Here is a 14094-nt window from a genome sequence, read left to right as displayed (position 1 = left end):
CTCACATCAGATGAGGAAAAACTCAGGTTTGGAGATAGCATGGTGCAGGAAATGTGGCAGAAATGGCAGAAGACACAACATTCTTAGAATAGGAAGCTAGGAGTAATTTTGGGAGACACTAAAGTGTTGGGTTTTTGGGGGTGGGTAGAGGTTTTTTTTGTTTGTTTTTGTAGCTATCCAAACTTGGTCTGGATTTCTTTTCACTGTAATCTGCAGTCATCCCTGTGTGGGATAGGTGAATTCCAAGGGTTGATGGAATGGTAAGCAGCTGGAAAAAGGCTTTACCTATGAAATTTATTCTTTCTTCCTTAAGGAATAACAAGTGCTCTTTGCAGATTTTGCAGTCTTAGGAGTTGTTTCTTATGTTGGCTCCTGTGTGGCTGCATAGTTTTTAGTCATATCAAGATTATAGACTTCACTGTAGGACTAACCTTTTCTTCTCTCTGCTGTAGCGACCAGAAAGCATACAGTGTGGTCCTTCCATTGATCTTGCCCTGCTTCTACCCTGAGCTTTTCATGCTCTACATGCTCTATCATGAAAGGGAAGATGACCTCTACTGTCAAGGGATTGTGGACCTAAGTCTATTTCCTGACATCAAGCTGCTAGAGTTTCTGGATGTACAGAAGTAAGTGACCTTTTATTACTACAGGATGCATTCTACTGATATCAGCAGTGAAACTAACAGCTAGGGTAAGCTCTCATGGCACTAAAGGAACGAATGTATAGCAAAACTAATGTATTAGTTTCTTGATCCATTGTTAGCTTTGGCACTGAAGTCTTTTCTAGGTTTCCATCTAAATAAAATCAACCCTCCGTTGAGGTCAGTGAGTCTGAGCTATTATTTTTTTCTGTAGCCATGTGGTTGAGAGTAGAGAACTCAACATATTGCACCTGTAAGGCTTTCAATGGGGAGATATTAACAATGAAGACTGACTGAGAATGGAGTTGAGACATAGGTATCTGCCTTCTATACCTTTCATTTCTGTAATCTTATTTCAGACACCTCTGGCCTCTTAAAGACCTCACCTTGACAACCAACCAGGTAAGAAGTAGCCCTAAAAGCAAAATTCAGCATGTTAGTGAGATGATGTGGAGCTACATGTTGGTGCCAGCCAATGATAGAGCTTCACCTAAGTAAGCACAAAGGCCCTGTCCTGCACTCAGAAGTCATAGCGAGCTGATGTGTGATGATTTAGTTATGATTTACAACTACTGCATATCAATAGCCCTGTGTGAGAATATGCATTCTGCATAGGATTGCTTTGTAGTGTTCTGCTTAGTGGCTATTTCGAAGACATCTGAGTTGGAACACACTTAAATGTCTACAGTTCCAATTCTCAGCAGTGACACTGTATAAAACAGCTTTATTTTGCCTTCTTTGGGCAGTAAATATGTCCAGCACTGAGGAGGCATGGGGTGGCTCTTGGAGAGATGCTCTGACACAGGCACAACTCTTTGTCTCTTTTGCAGAGACGGTCCCTGATCAAAGATAAGTGTTTCTTATCTGCCACGGAGTGTTTGCAGAAGTTGATGTAAGTCACCATCTTTAACTTCTCACTCTCTTTCTTTCTTCCATAGAAATTTTCCAGATCATGATAGAAGCTCTTGCTCTGGGCACATGGATGGTGCTGTGTGAGGGATATCTGGCCAGTGTGGTGTTCCAAGATGTTGAAGTTAGAAAAGCAGAGATTGATTTAAGGAGCTCTGCTTGATTTATTGGCTTGAGGGCCAGTTTAGGGAATAGTGCTGCAGCAACACATGGGAATGAAGATAAAATGGTACAGGAAAGTGTGGAAAGTGACATCAGATGGAAATTCTCAGGTCCTTGTGTATTCTAGCTGTGGTTAGAGCCTGGTCGTGAAAGCCATGATGACTTGGCTTTCACTGGGGAAAGCAGCATGGTCAGCATATACCTTTCAGGATGTAGTGAGCAACCTTGTAAATGTGTTACCTGTATTATTCCCTTGCAAGAGCAGTTTTCTTGATAGAGTTGCCCAAAGAGATTCAGTCCACACCCTAAAGTTTTACTTGAGTGACTCAGGTAAAATGAAAGGTGGCATTAGGGTGCTCATGACTTGGGAAGACTTGAGGTTCACCTGGACCCTGTTGATGCCTCCTGGTACCACCTTGCTGATTTTTTTTTCTTGGTGCAGCCATTTGAGATGATCACTGTATTCTTTTCTGTAGTGTGAAGGACTGCTTGGTGTCTTTTTTTTTTAATGTTGTTAAGTGCTACTGCTTTATCTCTTGACCTGTGTATGAAAACATCTTTGACACAGCTGTTTTTGCACTGATAGCACCACAGTGGATCCCCGGGAAAAGCTGCTGATCCTCCAGAAGACATATGAGGAGATAGAGAGCACTGTGTCCCGAGTGGTGGAGAAAGACTACAAGCTCCCTATGGATGACCTCTTGCCCCTCCTGATGTATGTTGTATCACGAGCTAAGTAAGTGCTGCTTTTCACTTCTCAGTCCCATGGCTGTGTACTGACTCAATCCAAGAAAGGGCATCTCTACATTCCAAGCAAAATAACATTAATGAAAAAGTTGGGGGTTGTCTTTTAATGTGCATTCTGCTGAGATGCATTTGGGTTCTTGCATCGTACAGTCTGACCAAAGGTCTAGTAGTGTTGGTCATGATATAATATGGTTAGGGATTTCCTGGGTGTCCATCTCTTGTCCAAGAGAATGGTTCAGGGCTGTCATAAGAAATACAGTCTGACTGGCATCCAAGGTTATTATACAAAAAATAGGAATATGAAGTCTTTGAAGGCCAACTGTTGAGGCCATCACAGGAATTACCTGCACACTGGGTTGAGAGAGAGATGTGAAGGAAGAACAGATCTTCAGAAGGAAGAAGTCTGATCACCTCCCTTGCAGTGCAAATGTGCAAGCAATGTGCTCTGCTTACCTTGCCACCCCTCCTGCAGATGTTAGTCCTATTAATTTCTTTTTCAAGGGGTTTGAAAGAGCTGTAGAAAGGCTGATGGGTTAGTTGGTGTTATATTTTGAGAGTGAACAGATAAGGGTTTACTACTCCCTGTCCTCATAAACCTGTGAGAAATCTTTTCACTTTTCTGTTCTCAGTGTGGCACTGTGGTTCAGTTTGGAGACTAGAAAAGTCTTGAATACTGACCATCCAGTAATTAGGTTTTTCTCATGTAGGAATGACTGTAAATATAAGATTTCTGCCAAAGAGGCTGTGTCTGTGCTGCTTTTACTGGAACTGCAGGAACCTGCTTACATCCAGTAGAGTGAAACTGCACTTTCTTTATTCTGGCAAGTTTGAGTCCAGGTCCTTGATTGACTTGGATGTTCTTGGTGCCCAAAAAAAGAGTGAAATGTTTAAACTTGGAGCTGAATCTTGAAACCCAGAAGCTTTTTTTCTCTCTTTTGCTACAGTTCCGTAGGGTGATCCAGGTTTGTATGCTAGGCAGCTTTCTTGATTGTAGATGACGGAGGAGAGGAAGAGACTGAGTGCACGAAATGGAGGACCTGACATTTTCTAATGACTGGGCATCTTTGCTGAGATCCTGTCATGCCAGAATATTTCGGGGACTCAGTTTTTGGAAGATCAAGGTGCTGCACAAGGGATGAGCAATGGACTTCCAGATCTGTCTCTCCATAATCAGATTTCAGACACGTGTCTGTAAGTGCTGGTGCCCAGAGATTTGCTCTAGTTGTGGTGTTTCTTTTCTTTTCAGAATACAGCACCTGGGAGCTGAAATCCATCTGATCAGAGACTTGATGGACCCCACCAATCAAGGAGGATTGTACGACTTTCTATTAACAGCATTGGAGGTAAGAAAATGAGTTTTAACAGCAGCAGTTACAAGGTGCTGTAGGGAAGCCCTTCTTGAATGGCAGAAACGCTGATGCTCTCTACTCTCATTTAATTTTAGAGGGCTGCTTATATGCCTAGCACAGGTTATTTTTCCTTCCAGTCAAGAGAGTATTTTTATCATTAATTTATAATATGCGGACTTAATCTTTTATCTTGCCTTGGGGGGCACTGTAGCTTCACTCTGTGTAAGAGACAAAAACTTGGCTCCAAAGCTCCAAAACTTTTCCTTAATGGGTTGCTCTCTTCCTTGCCCAGTCATGCTATGAACACATACAGAAGATGAGACTCCACCAAAGAGAGAACTGCCATGTGGTTCACACCTCCTGAGCCCCAGAACCTGCAGGGAGGCTCCTCCCTGCCACGCTTTGACCGAACACTGTTGGATGAAGAAGCAATCCAATCACTGCTGCTCCAGCTGCCTTTAAAAAAGGACGGTTATTTCTCAGATGAGGGGTTCTTGCTGGGTTTTCTATTAGACTGTGTACAATTATCAAGCACAGACATGCAAGTGCTGTGAGCTGAAAGCCTTCTATGCAACCTCAGCTTGTGTTGGAAAGTGGAGGAGGTTTCTTTTGCCCTTGTTGATTTCACTTTCCTCAGAACAGCAATACACCTCTTTCCCTTGAAACTCCATTTAGCTGTTTTCTCAGTTGCTGTGCATGTTTTGTACTGGTAAACAGAAATAAAAGGAGATCATTTGACCACTTTCTACTAAATAAAGCCTGAATAGTCATCGCAATAAGACCCCTGGATGGTAGAAATGTGGGATGGATAAGAGAGACTATCTCTGTACTCCTAAACAAACTGTTCCTGGAGTGAGGTGGCTCTTCTTCCATCCCTAAGAGGAAGATCCTTCCTCTTCTTCCCTTTGCCAAATTCTGTACCTCTCCATTGCACCGTAATGCTGCTACTGACTAACTGTTTGAAGATAATTCTAAATGTAAATTTATACTTTGCAGACTCTTATTAAATCTCAGGGATATCACGCTCGCACCTTGAAAATGCTGGTGCTGCTTTCTAATTCTGCAGGGGCTCGTGTGTCCCTAAAGGCTAAGAGATCTCAAATATTGGTGAGAGAACACATAAAAACATTTGGCCTCCTGCACTGACAGAGCTGCAAAAGCATTAGTTTTCCTAGATGCACAGCCTTGTGCTGACAGAATTCCCACTGGCACCAGCGGGGCACAATCAGATTAGAATTGGGCTAGTTTTTATTCTGCCTTTAAAAAAGGTAAAGGGATTTCTGATATGCTGTTACTCTCAGATGAAAGTACTAATGTGTGAATTGTATGTTAGAGCTAAAGCTCTTTTGAACTAGATTTTAACGTGCATTTTTTTTACCTTTCCTTTTTGACTTTTAAATTGTCCAGGTCTGTGACTTCGGGAAAACAAATCAAAACTCTACAGACTGTTTCTTCCTGTTTGTCATAAGTATTATGCTTTAATAAATAGTACACTGGTTACAACAGTTAATATATTGGTGTTAGAGTATCATAATGTATGTTTTACAGTAACTGTATTTAAATAAAACTGTTTCATTTTTGAGAGATTCCAGGCTTGCATACTTTCTTATTTCAACCTCATTGCTGTCTTCAGATTCTTGTGAGAATGTCCTTTATTTCTTTTTAACTTTCAAAGATCTATGGCTCTCTTACTGCCTTCATTATTCATGGGGATGGAAGAATTTGAACTGCAAATTAGTAAGAGAGACTGAACCAATAAACCCTTTTCCCTGCAGAATCAGTATGGAGAATGTAGCTTAAACTTCAGGCTAATTGGCTGCAATTAAACTCTTTTTCCTCACTGTCTCACACTGAGCTCGCTAAGCCTTAGCAGGCATTACAAAGGAGAGCTGTCACCACGTCTTCAGGTCTCAAGATGCTGTGGTGCTGAGACAGTGCAAGGGAAAAGAAAGTGAGTGAGTGGCAGTGACTCACCTTCCTTCATTTCAACACCTCTTAGCTACCCTACCACATTGTCCTATCTTCTGATATGCTGAGATAGTGGTTTCAGTGTAAAAGCTTGACTTGCATTGACATGAAGTGAAAGGCAACATTCAGCTAAGCAAAACCTTGCAGTGGATTCCATGGGTTTAAAGTGGTTGGTGCCAATACCAGTTACATAGCATGCAGTGAGACTGGGGAACACGAGACCAAAACCATGCTTTCCTACCAGTACACTGATCACCAGCTTTAAAATACTGTTTCTTATCTTTGAGATCTCACTCTTATATGGAGAAGTTCCAGCTCCTTGTCTTTGAGAATGTAAACACAGAAGTGACAGCTGTGAACTTTTTCAGTTGCCTAAAACTGGCTATTTCTCAGTTCAAATAAACACTGTGCCAGAAGGCTGAATCACAGATATGTAGTCACAACTGTATTTTAAAAAGTCTGTTTTCACTATACTGCATTTTTTCCATGCTTTGGATATTGATTTTATTTTCAAGTACCATTTCCTACTCAAAATGCTGAACTTCTACTTACTACAAAATAGGACATGCAAAATGCATGCATGTACAAAGTCCACAGGATTATCTAGAAAATAAGGAGATTTTTCAGCCTATTGATGACTCCTACTAAGTTTATTTGTTGCTCTTAAGACCAACTCTCTTTAAAAATTCAGGAAGTTCTTGATCAATAATTCAAGTGAGCCCTAAAGGGGCAACGTAAGGTAACAGTATGCAGCCATTTGTGCTTCTAGGCTTTCTTGCCAACCAGTAAAAGCAAGAGGAATACTTCACTAGAAATGCTCTTTAGCACAAGGGTAGCATTCAGTAGCAAATTGTGCTCTGTAACCATGCAGTAGTGCTGTTTGTTGTTAAAAGCATGGCTTTTTAAGGAGACAAATAGTACAAGGTTACTTGCTAGCTTCCCTGACTCATCAAGTCTCTCTGCTTGATAAAATATTGTGCCTTGAAATAGTGTGTAGACATGAGGGAGTACATTCAAGCCTCTTTTGAGCTTGAGTGGTTCACATTGTTAAATTATTAATGATAGAGTTGCTAGCAGGACTTCATCTTCCTTGTATGTTAAATTTAGTCCTGCAGGCCCTGGAGCAACCTGAAAGCCAAGCATACCTGAGACTTTTAGCTTTAGAGATACCACTGTGTAAGAAACCAGTAGTCAGCTTTTCCATATCCAAGCTACAGCTGTTGAGACAGCTTAGGCTTCAGGGGAAGCAATAAAAAGCCTAAGCTACAGCTGGAAACAGGACAGGTCTTAAAGTGATTTAGCTGTGATCTGCAATGATTTAGCTGGAGCCTGCAGTGCAGGTTAGCTGTCTGCATACAGTGCTTTGAGCAGAAGCAGTATGCTGCAGACCACTGCAGTCCCAGTGTTTAGCTCTGCCACATGTAAGCTCTTCCACAGAGAATTTCTGTTCCTCTTTCCCTGAATTCAAACTCATCAGCAGGCCTTCATTTATTAGAGTACAATGCTTTCCTCCTCCCTCCCCCCCCCATTACCTAAGAGATTTATTCCTAATTATTCCAGATACTCAAATGCTGTAAATTTAAAAACTATTCAGTCATCTTAGGAATACACTCTCTCCCCACTCTACAGGAAGGCTCTTTGTACACGAATTGCAACAGCTATTAAACAGGGAGGAGTCATTCTTCTACAAACACCCAATTTACCCAAAGGTTCATTTTACAAATAAGAGAATAGGTAGGAAGTTAGAGGAGTGCTGTGTCTATTGCTGCTTTCAAGTGATGGAGCAATGCCTCCGGAGGTGGAGAAAGCGACGTCAGGTCTAGCTTCTTGAAATCTTCATTAGCACTCAAAGATGTTAACACCTTCACAGTCCTCTTTAAATCAAACACTGCATGGAGCATACCCAAGGTGGAAATGGCAGCTTTCGGAGTGTTCTTTGCTGAAGCTTCATCATCGAGGCCGTTTTCCAAGATAGAAATCCTGTTCTCTGCAATAACTTTGAGGAAATTGTAGAACTCCTTGTAGTCTATACCGGTGCAAGATTTCATGATCAGCTAGGGGAAAAAACAATACTGAAATGGAAGCAACTTTTTCGTGTACAGTAAGAATTACAGGGACTGATTTTATTAAGCTAACTACTGATTACAAGTAACCATGTTCAATAGCTCATTATCTGTTGCAGTTCCTTGATGGCACTCAAATTCCTTACCTGACCTGAAACTTCACTAGCCCCCAGAACAACACACTGTTTCTATGAGCTACTAAATGGCTGTGTTTTTATAAACTATTTTTGGAAGGTATCAATCTAGCAGCAGTAACAGCCTCTAGAAATAAACTTTATATCTGCTTCACACTTAAGAGTTTGGGAACATACCTGATACAACACTGCTCATTAATTACACCTTCTGAAAGCATCATCTTTGGAGACACAAGCTGGCTGACACTTTCACCTTAATTTTTCTGGTTTTGGATTTGCTGTTCCATCATGAATGATATTGAAACCAGTTCTCCTGTGTAAGAGTCTTCTACTTTCTGTTCTTTAAGTGGAAAAGCACCTATATTTTTAAAAGGGGACAGTAACTACTACTGATTGATCACATCAGTGCTGACCTTGGCAGGTTAATCTTGGCTGTGGCTCTGGGCAGCCTGGTCTGGAGGTTGGTGACCCTGCACATAGGAGGGGGGTTGAAACTAAATGATCATTATGGTCCTTTCCAACCCAGGCCATTCTAGGATTCTATAATAATTGAAGAAGAGCTGCTGAAGCATTAGTTTTCAGACAACATCCTAATCTCTTTGACATAGCAAATATGCACTGACACAAGCTTTTCCCTATCATACTGAAGTAATACTTTGTTTCCCAAGAAACAAAGTTGTCATCAGTTCCTGTATGTTTAGGAATCATATTCTCATTCCAGGTATGAGGTTAAAGACTGTGTGTCTCAGAGCTCTAATAAGGTGTTGCAATGTGCCCCTGAAATACCTGAGCCTCTAGTGAAGAGTCAGGCAGTCAGCAATATATTGTTATACCTGACATTGTAGGTGCCAGTCATCCATGGGGTCCTTCCATTCATTGATTTCTCTCTGGACAGCTGCTAATTCATCCTGCAGGAAGCACCACATTATAGCTACGTTGCAGCCATTCACCCAGTTGTGGTTAATAGAAATGGTATCCTCCTGTGGGAACAGTGTAAAGAATTATTAATCTCTACGTAGGAAAATGTGAGAGAACAGCTGTAACATCACTGCTGCAAAATATAAAATCATGTCCCTCAACAAGAGAAATGCTTCTTTGGCACCAATACCACCACTGCACTGAAAGGCTGTTGCTTTCAAGTGTCCCTGAAAAAAATTGTTTCAATCTTTGAATGGGAAAGTGTCTGTAGCTCTTGTGTCTGAGCAAGCCTTTCATGGAGGTAAAGATGTTGGGGTTGGGGTTGGGGTTGGTGGTGTGGGGGAGGTAGGGAACAAGGTTGTTATTTTTGGTTTATAATCATGAAGACAAATGTTTTAGTGTTTTCCAACAGTCATCTACAATTCACAATTAGAACCTGAGATTTATATTAATAGTATCCTGTTTCTCTATGTCTAACGGCACCTAATAGGAAGTGTATAAGAAAACAGAGTGCAGACAACATCTTCTATTTCTATGCTTCCCTATTTTCTAGCAGACAGTGACAGAGATTCTGAGTTCAAGGTTGCTATTAGACATCATCTTAAGTAGTCACTGAGAGACTTTTCTTCTATGAATCTCTCTAAAAAATTTGGGTAGCCCAGACTTTTAGCATCCACAAAATGCTGTGGCAATTAAAGTTTGTTCTGATTCAAGCCTGATTATCTCTCTGTGTTATGAAAATGCTGGCACTGGTTATTTTACCAGGTTGTAAACTTGATGATGCCATCCACTGGGGATGAAAACTATCTCCCCTGCTTCCTGCACAATTTCCACAGGGGGTTGGCTTTGGTTGTAGCGAGGGTAAACACTCTTGTCCTGAAGATCAGGTGCAGTCACATCGAAGGGCAAGTTGCCATGACAGTCTTTCAGGTAATCTTCCTGCCCTGGGGGGTAGAGCAGCCATTTCTTTCTCCCACATATATTAGCTGACCAGCTATAGGAACGGAAGACATCAGCATGGAATGGAGTCCTGTGGGACAAATCAGAAGTTTAAGTAAAGACAGTGCCTAAATTCATGCCTGCAAGAACACATAAAAGTCGACCTTTACCGTGGAAAACTGATCTCAAACTGTCTTCTTTATTTAATCTTAACTGTTTTAAGTATTAAGAGACCACTGTACTACAGTACTGCAGTGTTTTATATCCTCTGTAGTTCTCCATCATTTAATTTTGAATCTGTCATATAAGTTTCTCAACAATAGCAGATCCTGTGATGTGAACTGCTGGAAACACTGGAAGTACCACCAAAGCTCAACTTAATCTTTCACCTGCAAAATGCCTGACCAACTCATTAGCGCCCCTCCAAGGCTTCTGCTGGCTCTGCAAATCACAAGAGCATTCTGCAGTGCAAAAACACCTGAGCTGACAGAGCAAGGACAGATCACATCCAGAAACTAATCACCTGCTTGAGAATCAAGACTGCTGGGTTCAGGTACAGCATTGTGCAGTATGGCTGCATTTTTTTCAAGGGGGAATGGTTTTAAACTGAGACAGGGGAGGTTTAGGTTAGATAAGAGGAGGAAGTTTTTCCCCCACAGGGTGGTGAGTCACTGGCACAGGTTGCCCAAGGAGGCTGTGGATGCCCCATCCCTGCAGGCATTCAAGGCCAGGCTGGATGTGGCTCTGGGCAGCCTGGGTTGCTGCTTGGTGACCCTGCACACAGCAGGGGGGCTGAAACTAGATGATCACTGTGGTCCTTTTCAACCCAGGCCATTCTATGATTCTATGATTCTTCTGCAGCAAAATGATATCCTGAAATACAGTGTGATAATACCCTTTAAAAAAAAGATGTATGTAAAGATGACAGAAATCAAGCTGTCTTACCATGAACCTTTAGGTCCCATGTAGACAAACCGGTAATCATCCACAGCTATAGCATCCCAATATTCATTCAGCCAGTCAGATGAGAAATACACAGGAGTTGTATAAACATCTTGCTCTGGGAAAGCTCTTAAAAAGATAACATATTGGACTAGGAGGATATAACATATTGGACCTAAATTCCCAAAATCTAGAAGCAGAGATCTATTAGGTCTCTCAGGCCATTAATACTTTGTTTCCTTCTCCCTTATTTCATTTACAACTCCAAGCTCCATTTACAATGTGTGCTTTTCTGCCTCCCAGGAAAGCTGTGAAGGTTAGCTACTTAGGAGAATCCTAATTATGGCAAAGACAGACCCTAATAAACACATTCTCTTTAGATGAGATGGCTGCAAGACTGGTTGTCAAACCAGATGACAGATTGAGGATATGAGGGCTAGGAGGGAAGCCAGGCTGTAGAATTTTAACAAGTGTCTGGCCTCACAGTACATGCTGCCCTTTTCCCACCAAAGCCATACATGCAGATTTTCTGAAGCAAGCCACAGCCCTAGAGCCTGTGTTAAGTGAACAGAAAAAGGGAGGTGGACACTGACTAATTTCTTCTATTAGAAGTCACAGGACATTCAAAAGTGAAAAACAGAACTGAAAACAAAGAAGTTGGATTAGAAACAGGACACATTTAAGGAGGAAGTTTTAGGTGAAAAGATATAATAGTCCTTGCCAAGCATGGACAATGCAAGCATCTCACAAGCAGCAGGGTGAAAGGAAAAGACTGCACAAGCTGAAGAGATTTAATGACTGGGAAGGTTAGCAGAAAACAAAATAGATACTAAAGGATTATACCCTTCTTTTTAAGAAGTAGTAAACAAAAGACAAATGTACAGGCACATCCTGCAGGGCTTACGCTCATTTAAAAGACAAATGGAAAGGCAAGTGCTAGAGAATGTGAGCTCCTCCAGGAAACAGTGATCTCTTTAAGACTCGCTGTATACAGTACCCAAGAACAGTGCAGTACAGGACTGACATTTCAGCAGCCAGGAGCTAACAAACAGCACTGTCAGCATTTGAACACTTGAGCAGTAAAAAGACAAGTGTTGAGGCTCGCTGTTGTGTATGGCATGCAGGGGTTTTCACAGTGCTCTCTTACCTGCTCAGGTGCCAGTCCTTCAGATAAAGGCACCCTCGAGATGAACGGTAGCCATTTTTAATGTACTCTTTCCAGTAACTTATATACTCCTTGAGGGGGAGCTGCTCTTTTGGATTAGAATTGTACTCCTTGACATCACAGTTGGCCACAGGTACTATAGCCTCTCCTGAAATACAAACTCTTTGAACTCAAGCGGGAACAGAAATACTGATGAACAGAATAACTGATTTGGGACACAGTTGAATGGGCAATATATACTTGTGGTCAGTGAACAGTTGGATTAGATGATCTTACAGATCTTTCCAACCACAATGATTCTGTGGTGCTGAAACTGAACTCCTTTAATTTTCTCCACTGTAGAAACCTCTAAGGCCTGGACACTGTCATGCTAGGTACAGCCCAAATTCATAAAGCAACAATTGCTTGCACTGCACTCACTCCTGGTTCTAGGCAAACATGATTGAGATCACATGTACTGCCTTCAAGTGATCTTCAGTTTCTTCTTAATAAACTGCACTATTTAGAATTGATACACGTTAAATAAATCAGTAGCTTACAGACTAATTACTTGTTCTGAGATTTTTTACTATAAATGGATAATGCTTTCTTTTGTCCATTCAGTACATGTTGGGCTATTCCCACAGTTAAGTCAGGCAGGTATACAAATTGGTGTGGTTATGGACAGGGCTATGAGCACCCAGATCAACCTGTATATGTCCTTGTTTATTGCAGGGCAGTTAGACCAGATGGCCCTTAAAGATCCCTTCCAACTTAAATGACTCTAGGAGTCTATAAATTAATAAAACTTTTTATTTCATTAAGGATATAAATTCAAGGTTAGAATCTGAGTGAAACAGAAAGTATAGAAAATGGATGCATTAACTTTGAAACAAAGTTTGTAGAATCATTTTGTTTTGCCCAGTGGTTCAATTTTTAAATGAACAAAACAAATTTTGTTTCCATTTACCTTCATTCCATTTACCTTCATTTCAATGAGGTATTAAAAATGCCACGACTTACCAAACTCCTGCAGCAGATGATCGAAATCAGGCTTCCCACCCCAAGTTACCCAATTCCTCCTGCTGCTCCAGCCATCAGTGAACTTTTCTGAGAAAACACAGGGCTGGTTGGGAATCAAATAATCCCGAAAAAAGTCCGAATAAGTGAACGATTCGATTTTATCAATGAAGTCAACGTGTCCTGTGGAGAATGTGCCCTGAGCCGAACTGCTGTAGTCACGAAAAAAGGCGGTGGAACAGGCAAATGTTGCCCTGTCCATGCAGGCAGGATGCTCCTCTAAGGTAGCTCGGATCAGATGCCAGCGTAGAAAAACTCTGCTTTAAAACATGCCTCGATTCTTTCAATCTATGTCAGGTAATGTGAAAATAGAAACGTTCAGAGGCAAAGGAGGAATTTGTGCACTATGCTGGGACAAATAGATTCCACCATGCTGGGATAAACAGGATCTTCCATGCTTTGTAACTGTTAATGTAACAAAGCCAGGTATCACGTTGTGGAGATGCTGCTGTTTCCCAGTCACCTAAAACAGCAGAAATACTGATGTCAGTGGGAAATCTGTTCTTGATGAAGCGCTGGGAACACACACACATATACAGAGGGCTTACAAAGGAAATAACTTGCTGGATCTGCTTTGTGAGGACAGGAGACGGCTCTGGGAGCGCCCACCCTCCTCAGAGCCTTCATGGGGGTTGGGGTATGTGGAGGGGGGGAGAGCGGGGGATCCTAGAGGTAAAATACGACAAAACATCAATCAAAACAAACACACACATACACAAACGACCTACAAAGGTTTAATAAAAAAGAGGAAGGCGGATGAGCACAGAGGAGCGGGGCCACAACGCGGGGAAAGCCTTCAGAGGAGAGCGGGCTCTGAAGGCAGCACGGCGCCGTCGGTGAGAAGGCGCCGCCATTCTGCACTCGCCCCCTCCCTCTCCCCCCAAGCAGCACCCGGACGCCATAGGACGACGCACACTTCGTCCCCCGCGGGGCTCACGGCTTGTCCACGCGGCAGATAGGAGAGGAGAGAGCGGAGTGGATACCGAGAGGCTGATACTCACCCCCGGCCCCCGCGGGGCGAGAGGCGAAGGGAGGAACGGATCTTCTCAGCCGCTCCCGGAACCTCCGCGCCGGGGGGGAGGGGTCGGGGGGGAGCGG

At 42.2% G+C, this 14094-nt stretch overlaps 2 protein-coding genes across 10 annotated transcripts in view; one reads left to right on the top strand and one right to left on the bottom strand.

The window, feature by feature from the left end:
• Positions 1 to 5394, top strand: part of ALS2CL (ALS2 C-terminal like) — a 66010-nt gene extending 60616 nt beyond the window's left edge. For all 8 annotated transcript variants that reach the window (XM_052692817.1, XM_052692814.1, XM_052692815.1 and 5 more), the window contains 6 exons: positions 453 to 626; positions 1001 to 1043; positions 1472 to 1533; positions 2299 to 2448; positions 3706 to 3802; positions 4101 to 5394. In XM_052692817.1, coding sequence (XP_052548777.1) covers positions 453 to 626; positions 1001 to 1043; positions 1472 to 1533; positions 2299 to 2448; positions 3706 to 3802; positions 4101 to 4172 — 598 coding nt within the window. In that variant the 3' untranslated portion in view covers positions 4173 to 5394. The remainder of the gene's footprint in view (positions 1 to 452; positions 627 to 1000; positions 1044 to 1471; positions 1534 to 2298; positions 2449 to 3705; positions 3803 to 4100) is intronic.
• JMJD4 (jumonji domain containing 4) lies at positions 5267 to 14092 on the bottom strand. 2 transcript variants are annotated; one of them, XM_052692821.1, is made up of 7 exons: positions 13998 to 14092; positions 12940 to 13459; positions 11920 to 12085; positions 10776 to 10901; positions 9654 to 9921; positions 8807 to 8953; positions 5267 to 7830 (listed from the first exon to the last, which is right to left on the bottom strand). In XM_052692821.1, exons 2-7 carry the CDS (start codon positions 13196 to 13198, stop codon positions 7519 to 7521), a joined length of 1278 nt encoding a protein of 425 aa, XP_052548781.1. In that variant the 5' UTR covers positions 13199 to 13459; positions 13998 to 14092; the 3' UTR covers positions 5267 to 7518. The 2 variants fall into 2 exon arrangements, with proteins under 2 accessions (XP_052548781.1, XP_052548778.1); XM_052692818.1 differs by lacking the exon at positions 13998 to 14092 and adding an exon at positions 13725 to 13865.
• Between the last annotated feature and the right edge of the window lie 2 nt (positions 14093 to 14094).

Source organism: Tympanuchus pallidicinctus, unplaced genomic scaffold, assembly GCF_026119805.1.
Source record: "Tympanuchus pallidicinctus isolate F22 unplaced genomic scaffold, pur_lepc_1.0 scaffold3, whole genome shotgun sequence".
NCBI lineage: Eukaryota > Metazoa > Chordata > Aves > Galliformes > Phasianidae > Tympanuchus > Tympanuchus pallidicinctus.
This window is presented reverse-complemented; position numbering and strand designations above follow the sequence as displayed.

Excerpts from the sequence above, each read along its gene's own strand:
- JMJD4 (XM_052692821.1), bottom strand. The coding sequence starts at position 13,198 with ATGGACAGGGCAACATTTGCCTGTTCCACCGCCTTTTTTCGTGACTAC. Across the intron at positions 10,902-11,919 it reads AAGGACTGGCACCTGAGCAG|AGCTTTCCCAGAGCAAGATG; the intron begins GTAAGAGAGCAC and ends TATCTTTTTAAG. Across the intron at positions 9,922-10,775 it reads ATGGGACCTAAAGGTTCATG|GACTCCATTCCATGCTGATG; the intron begins GTAAGACAGCTT and ends TTTGTCCCACAG.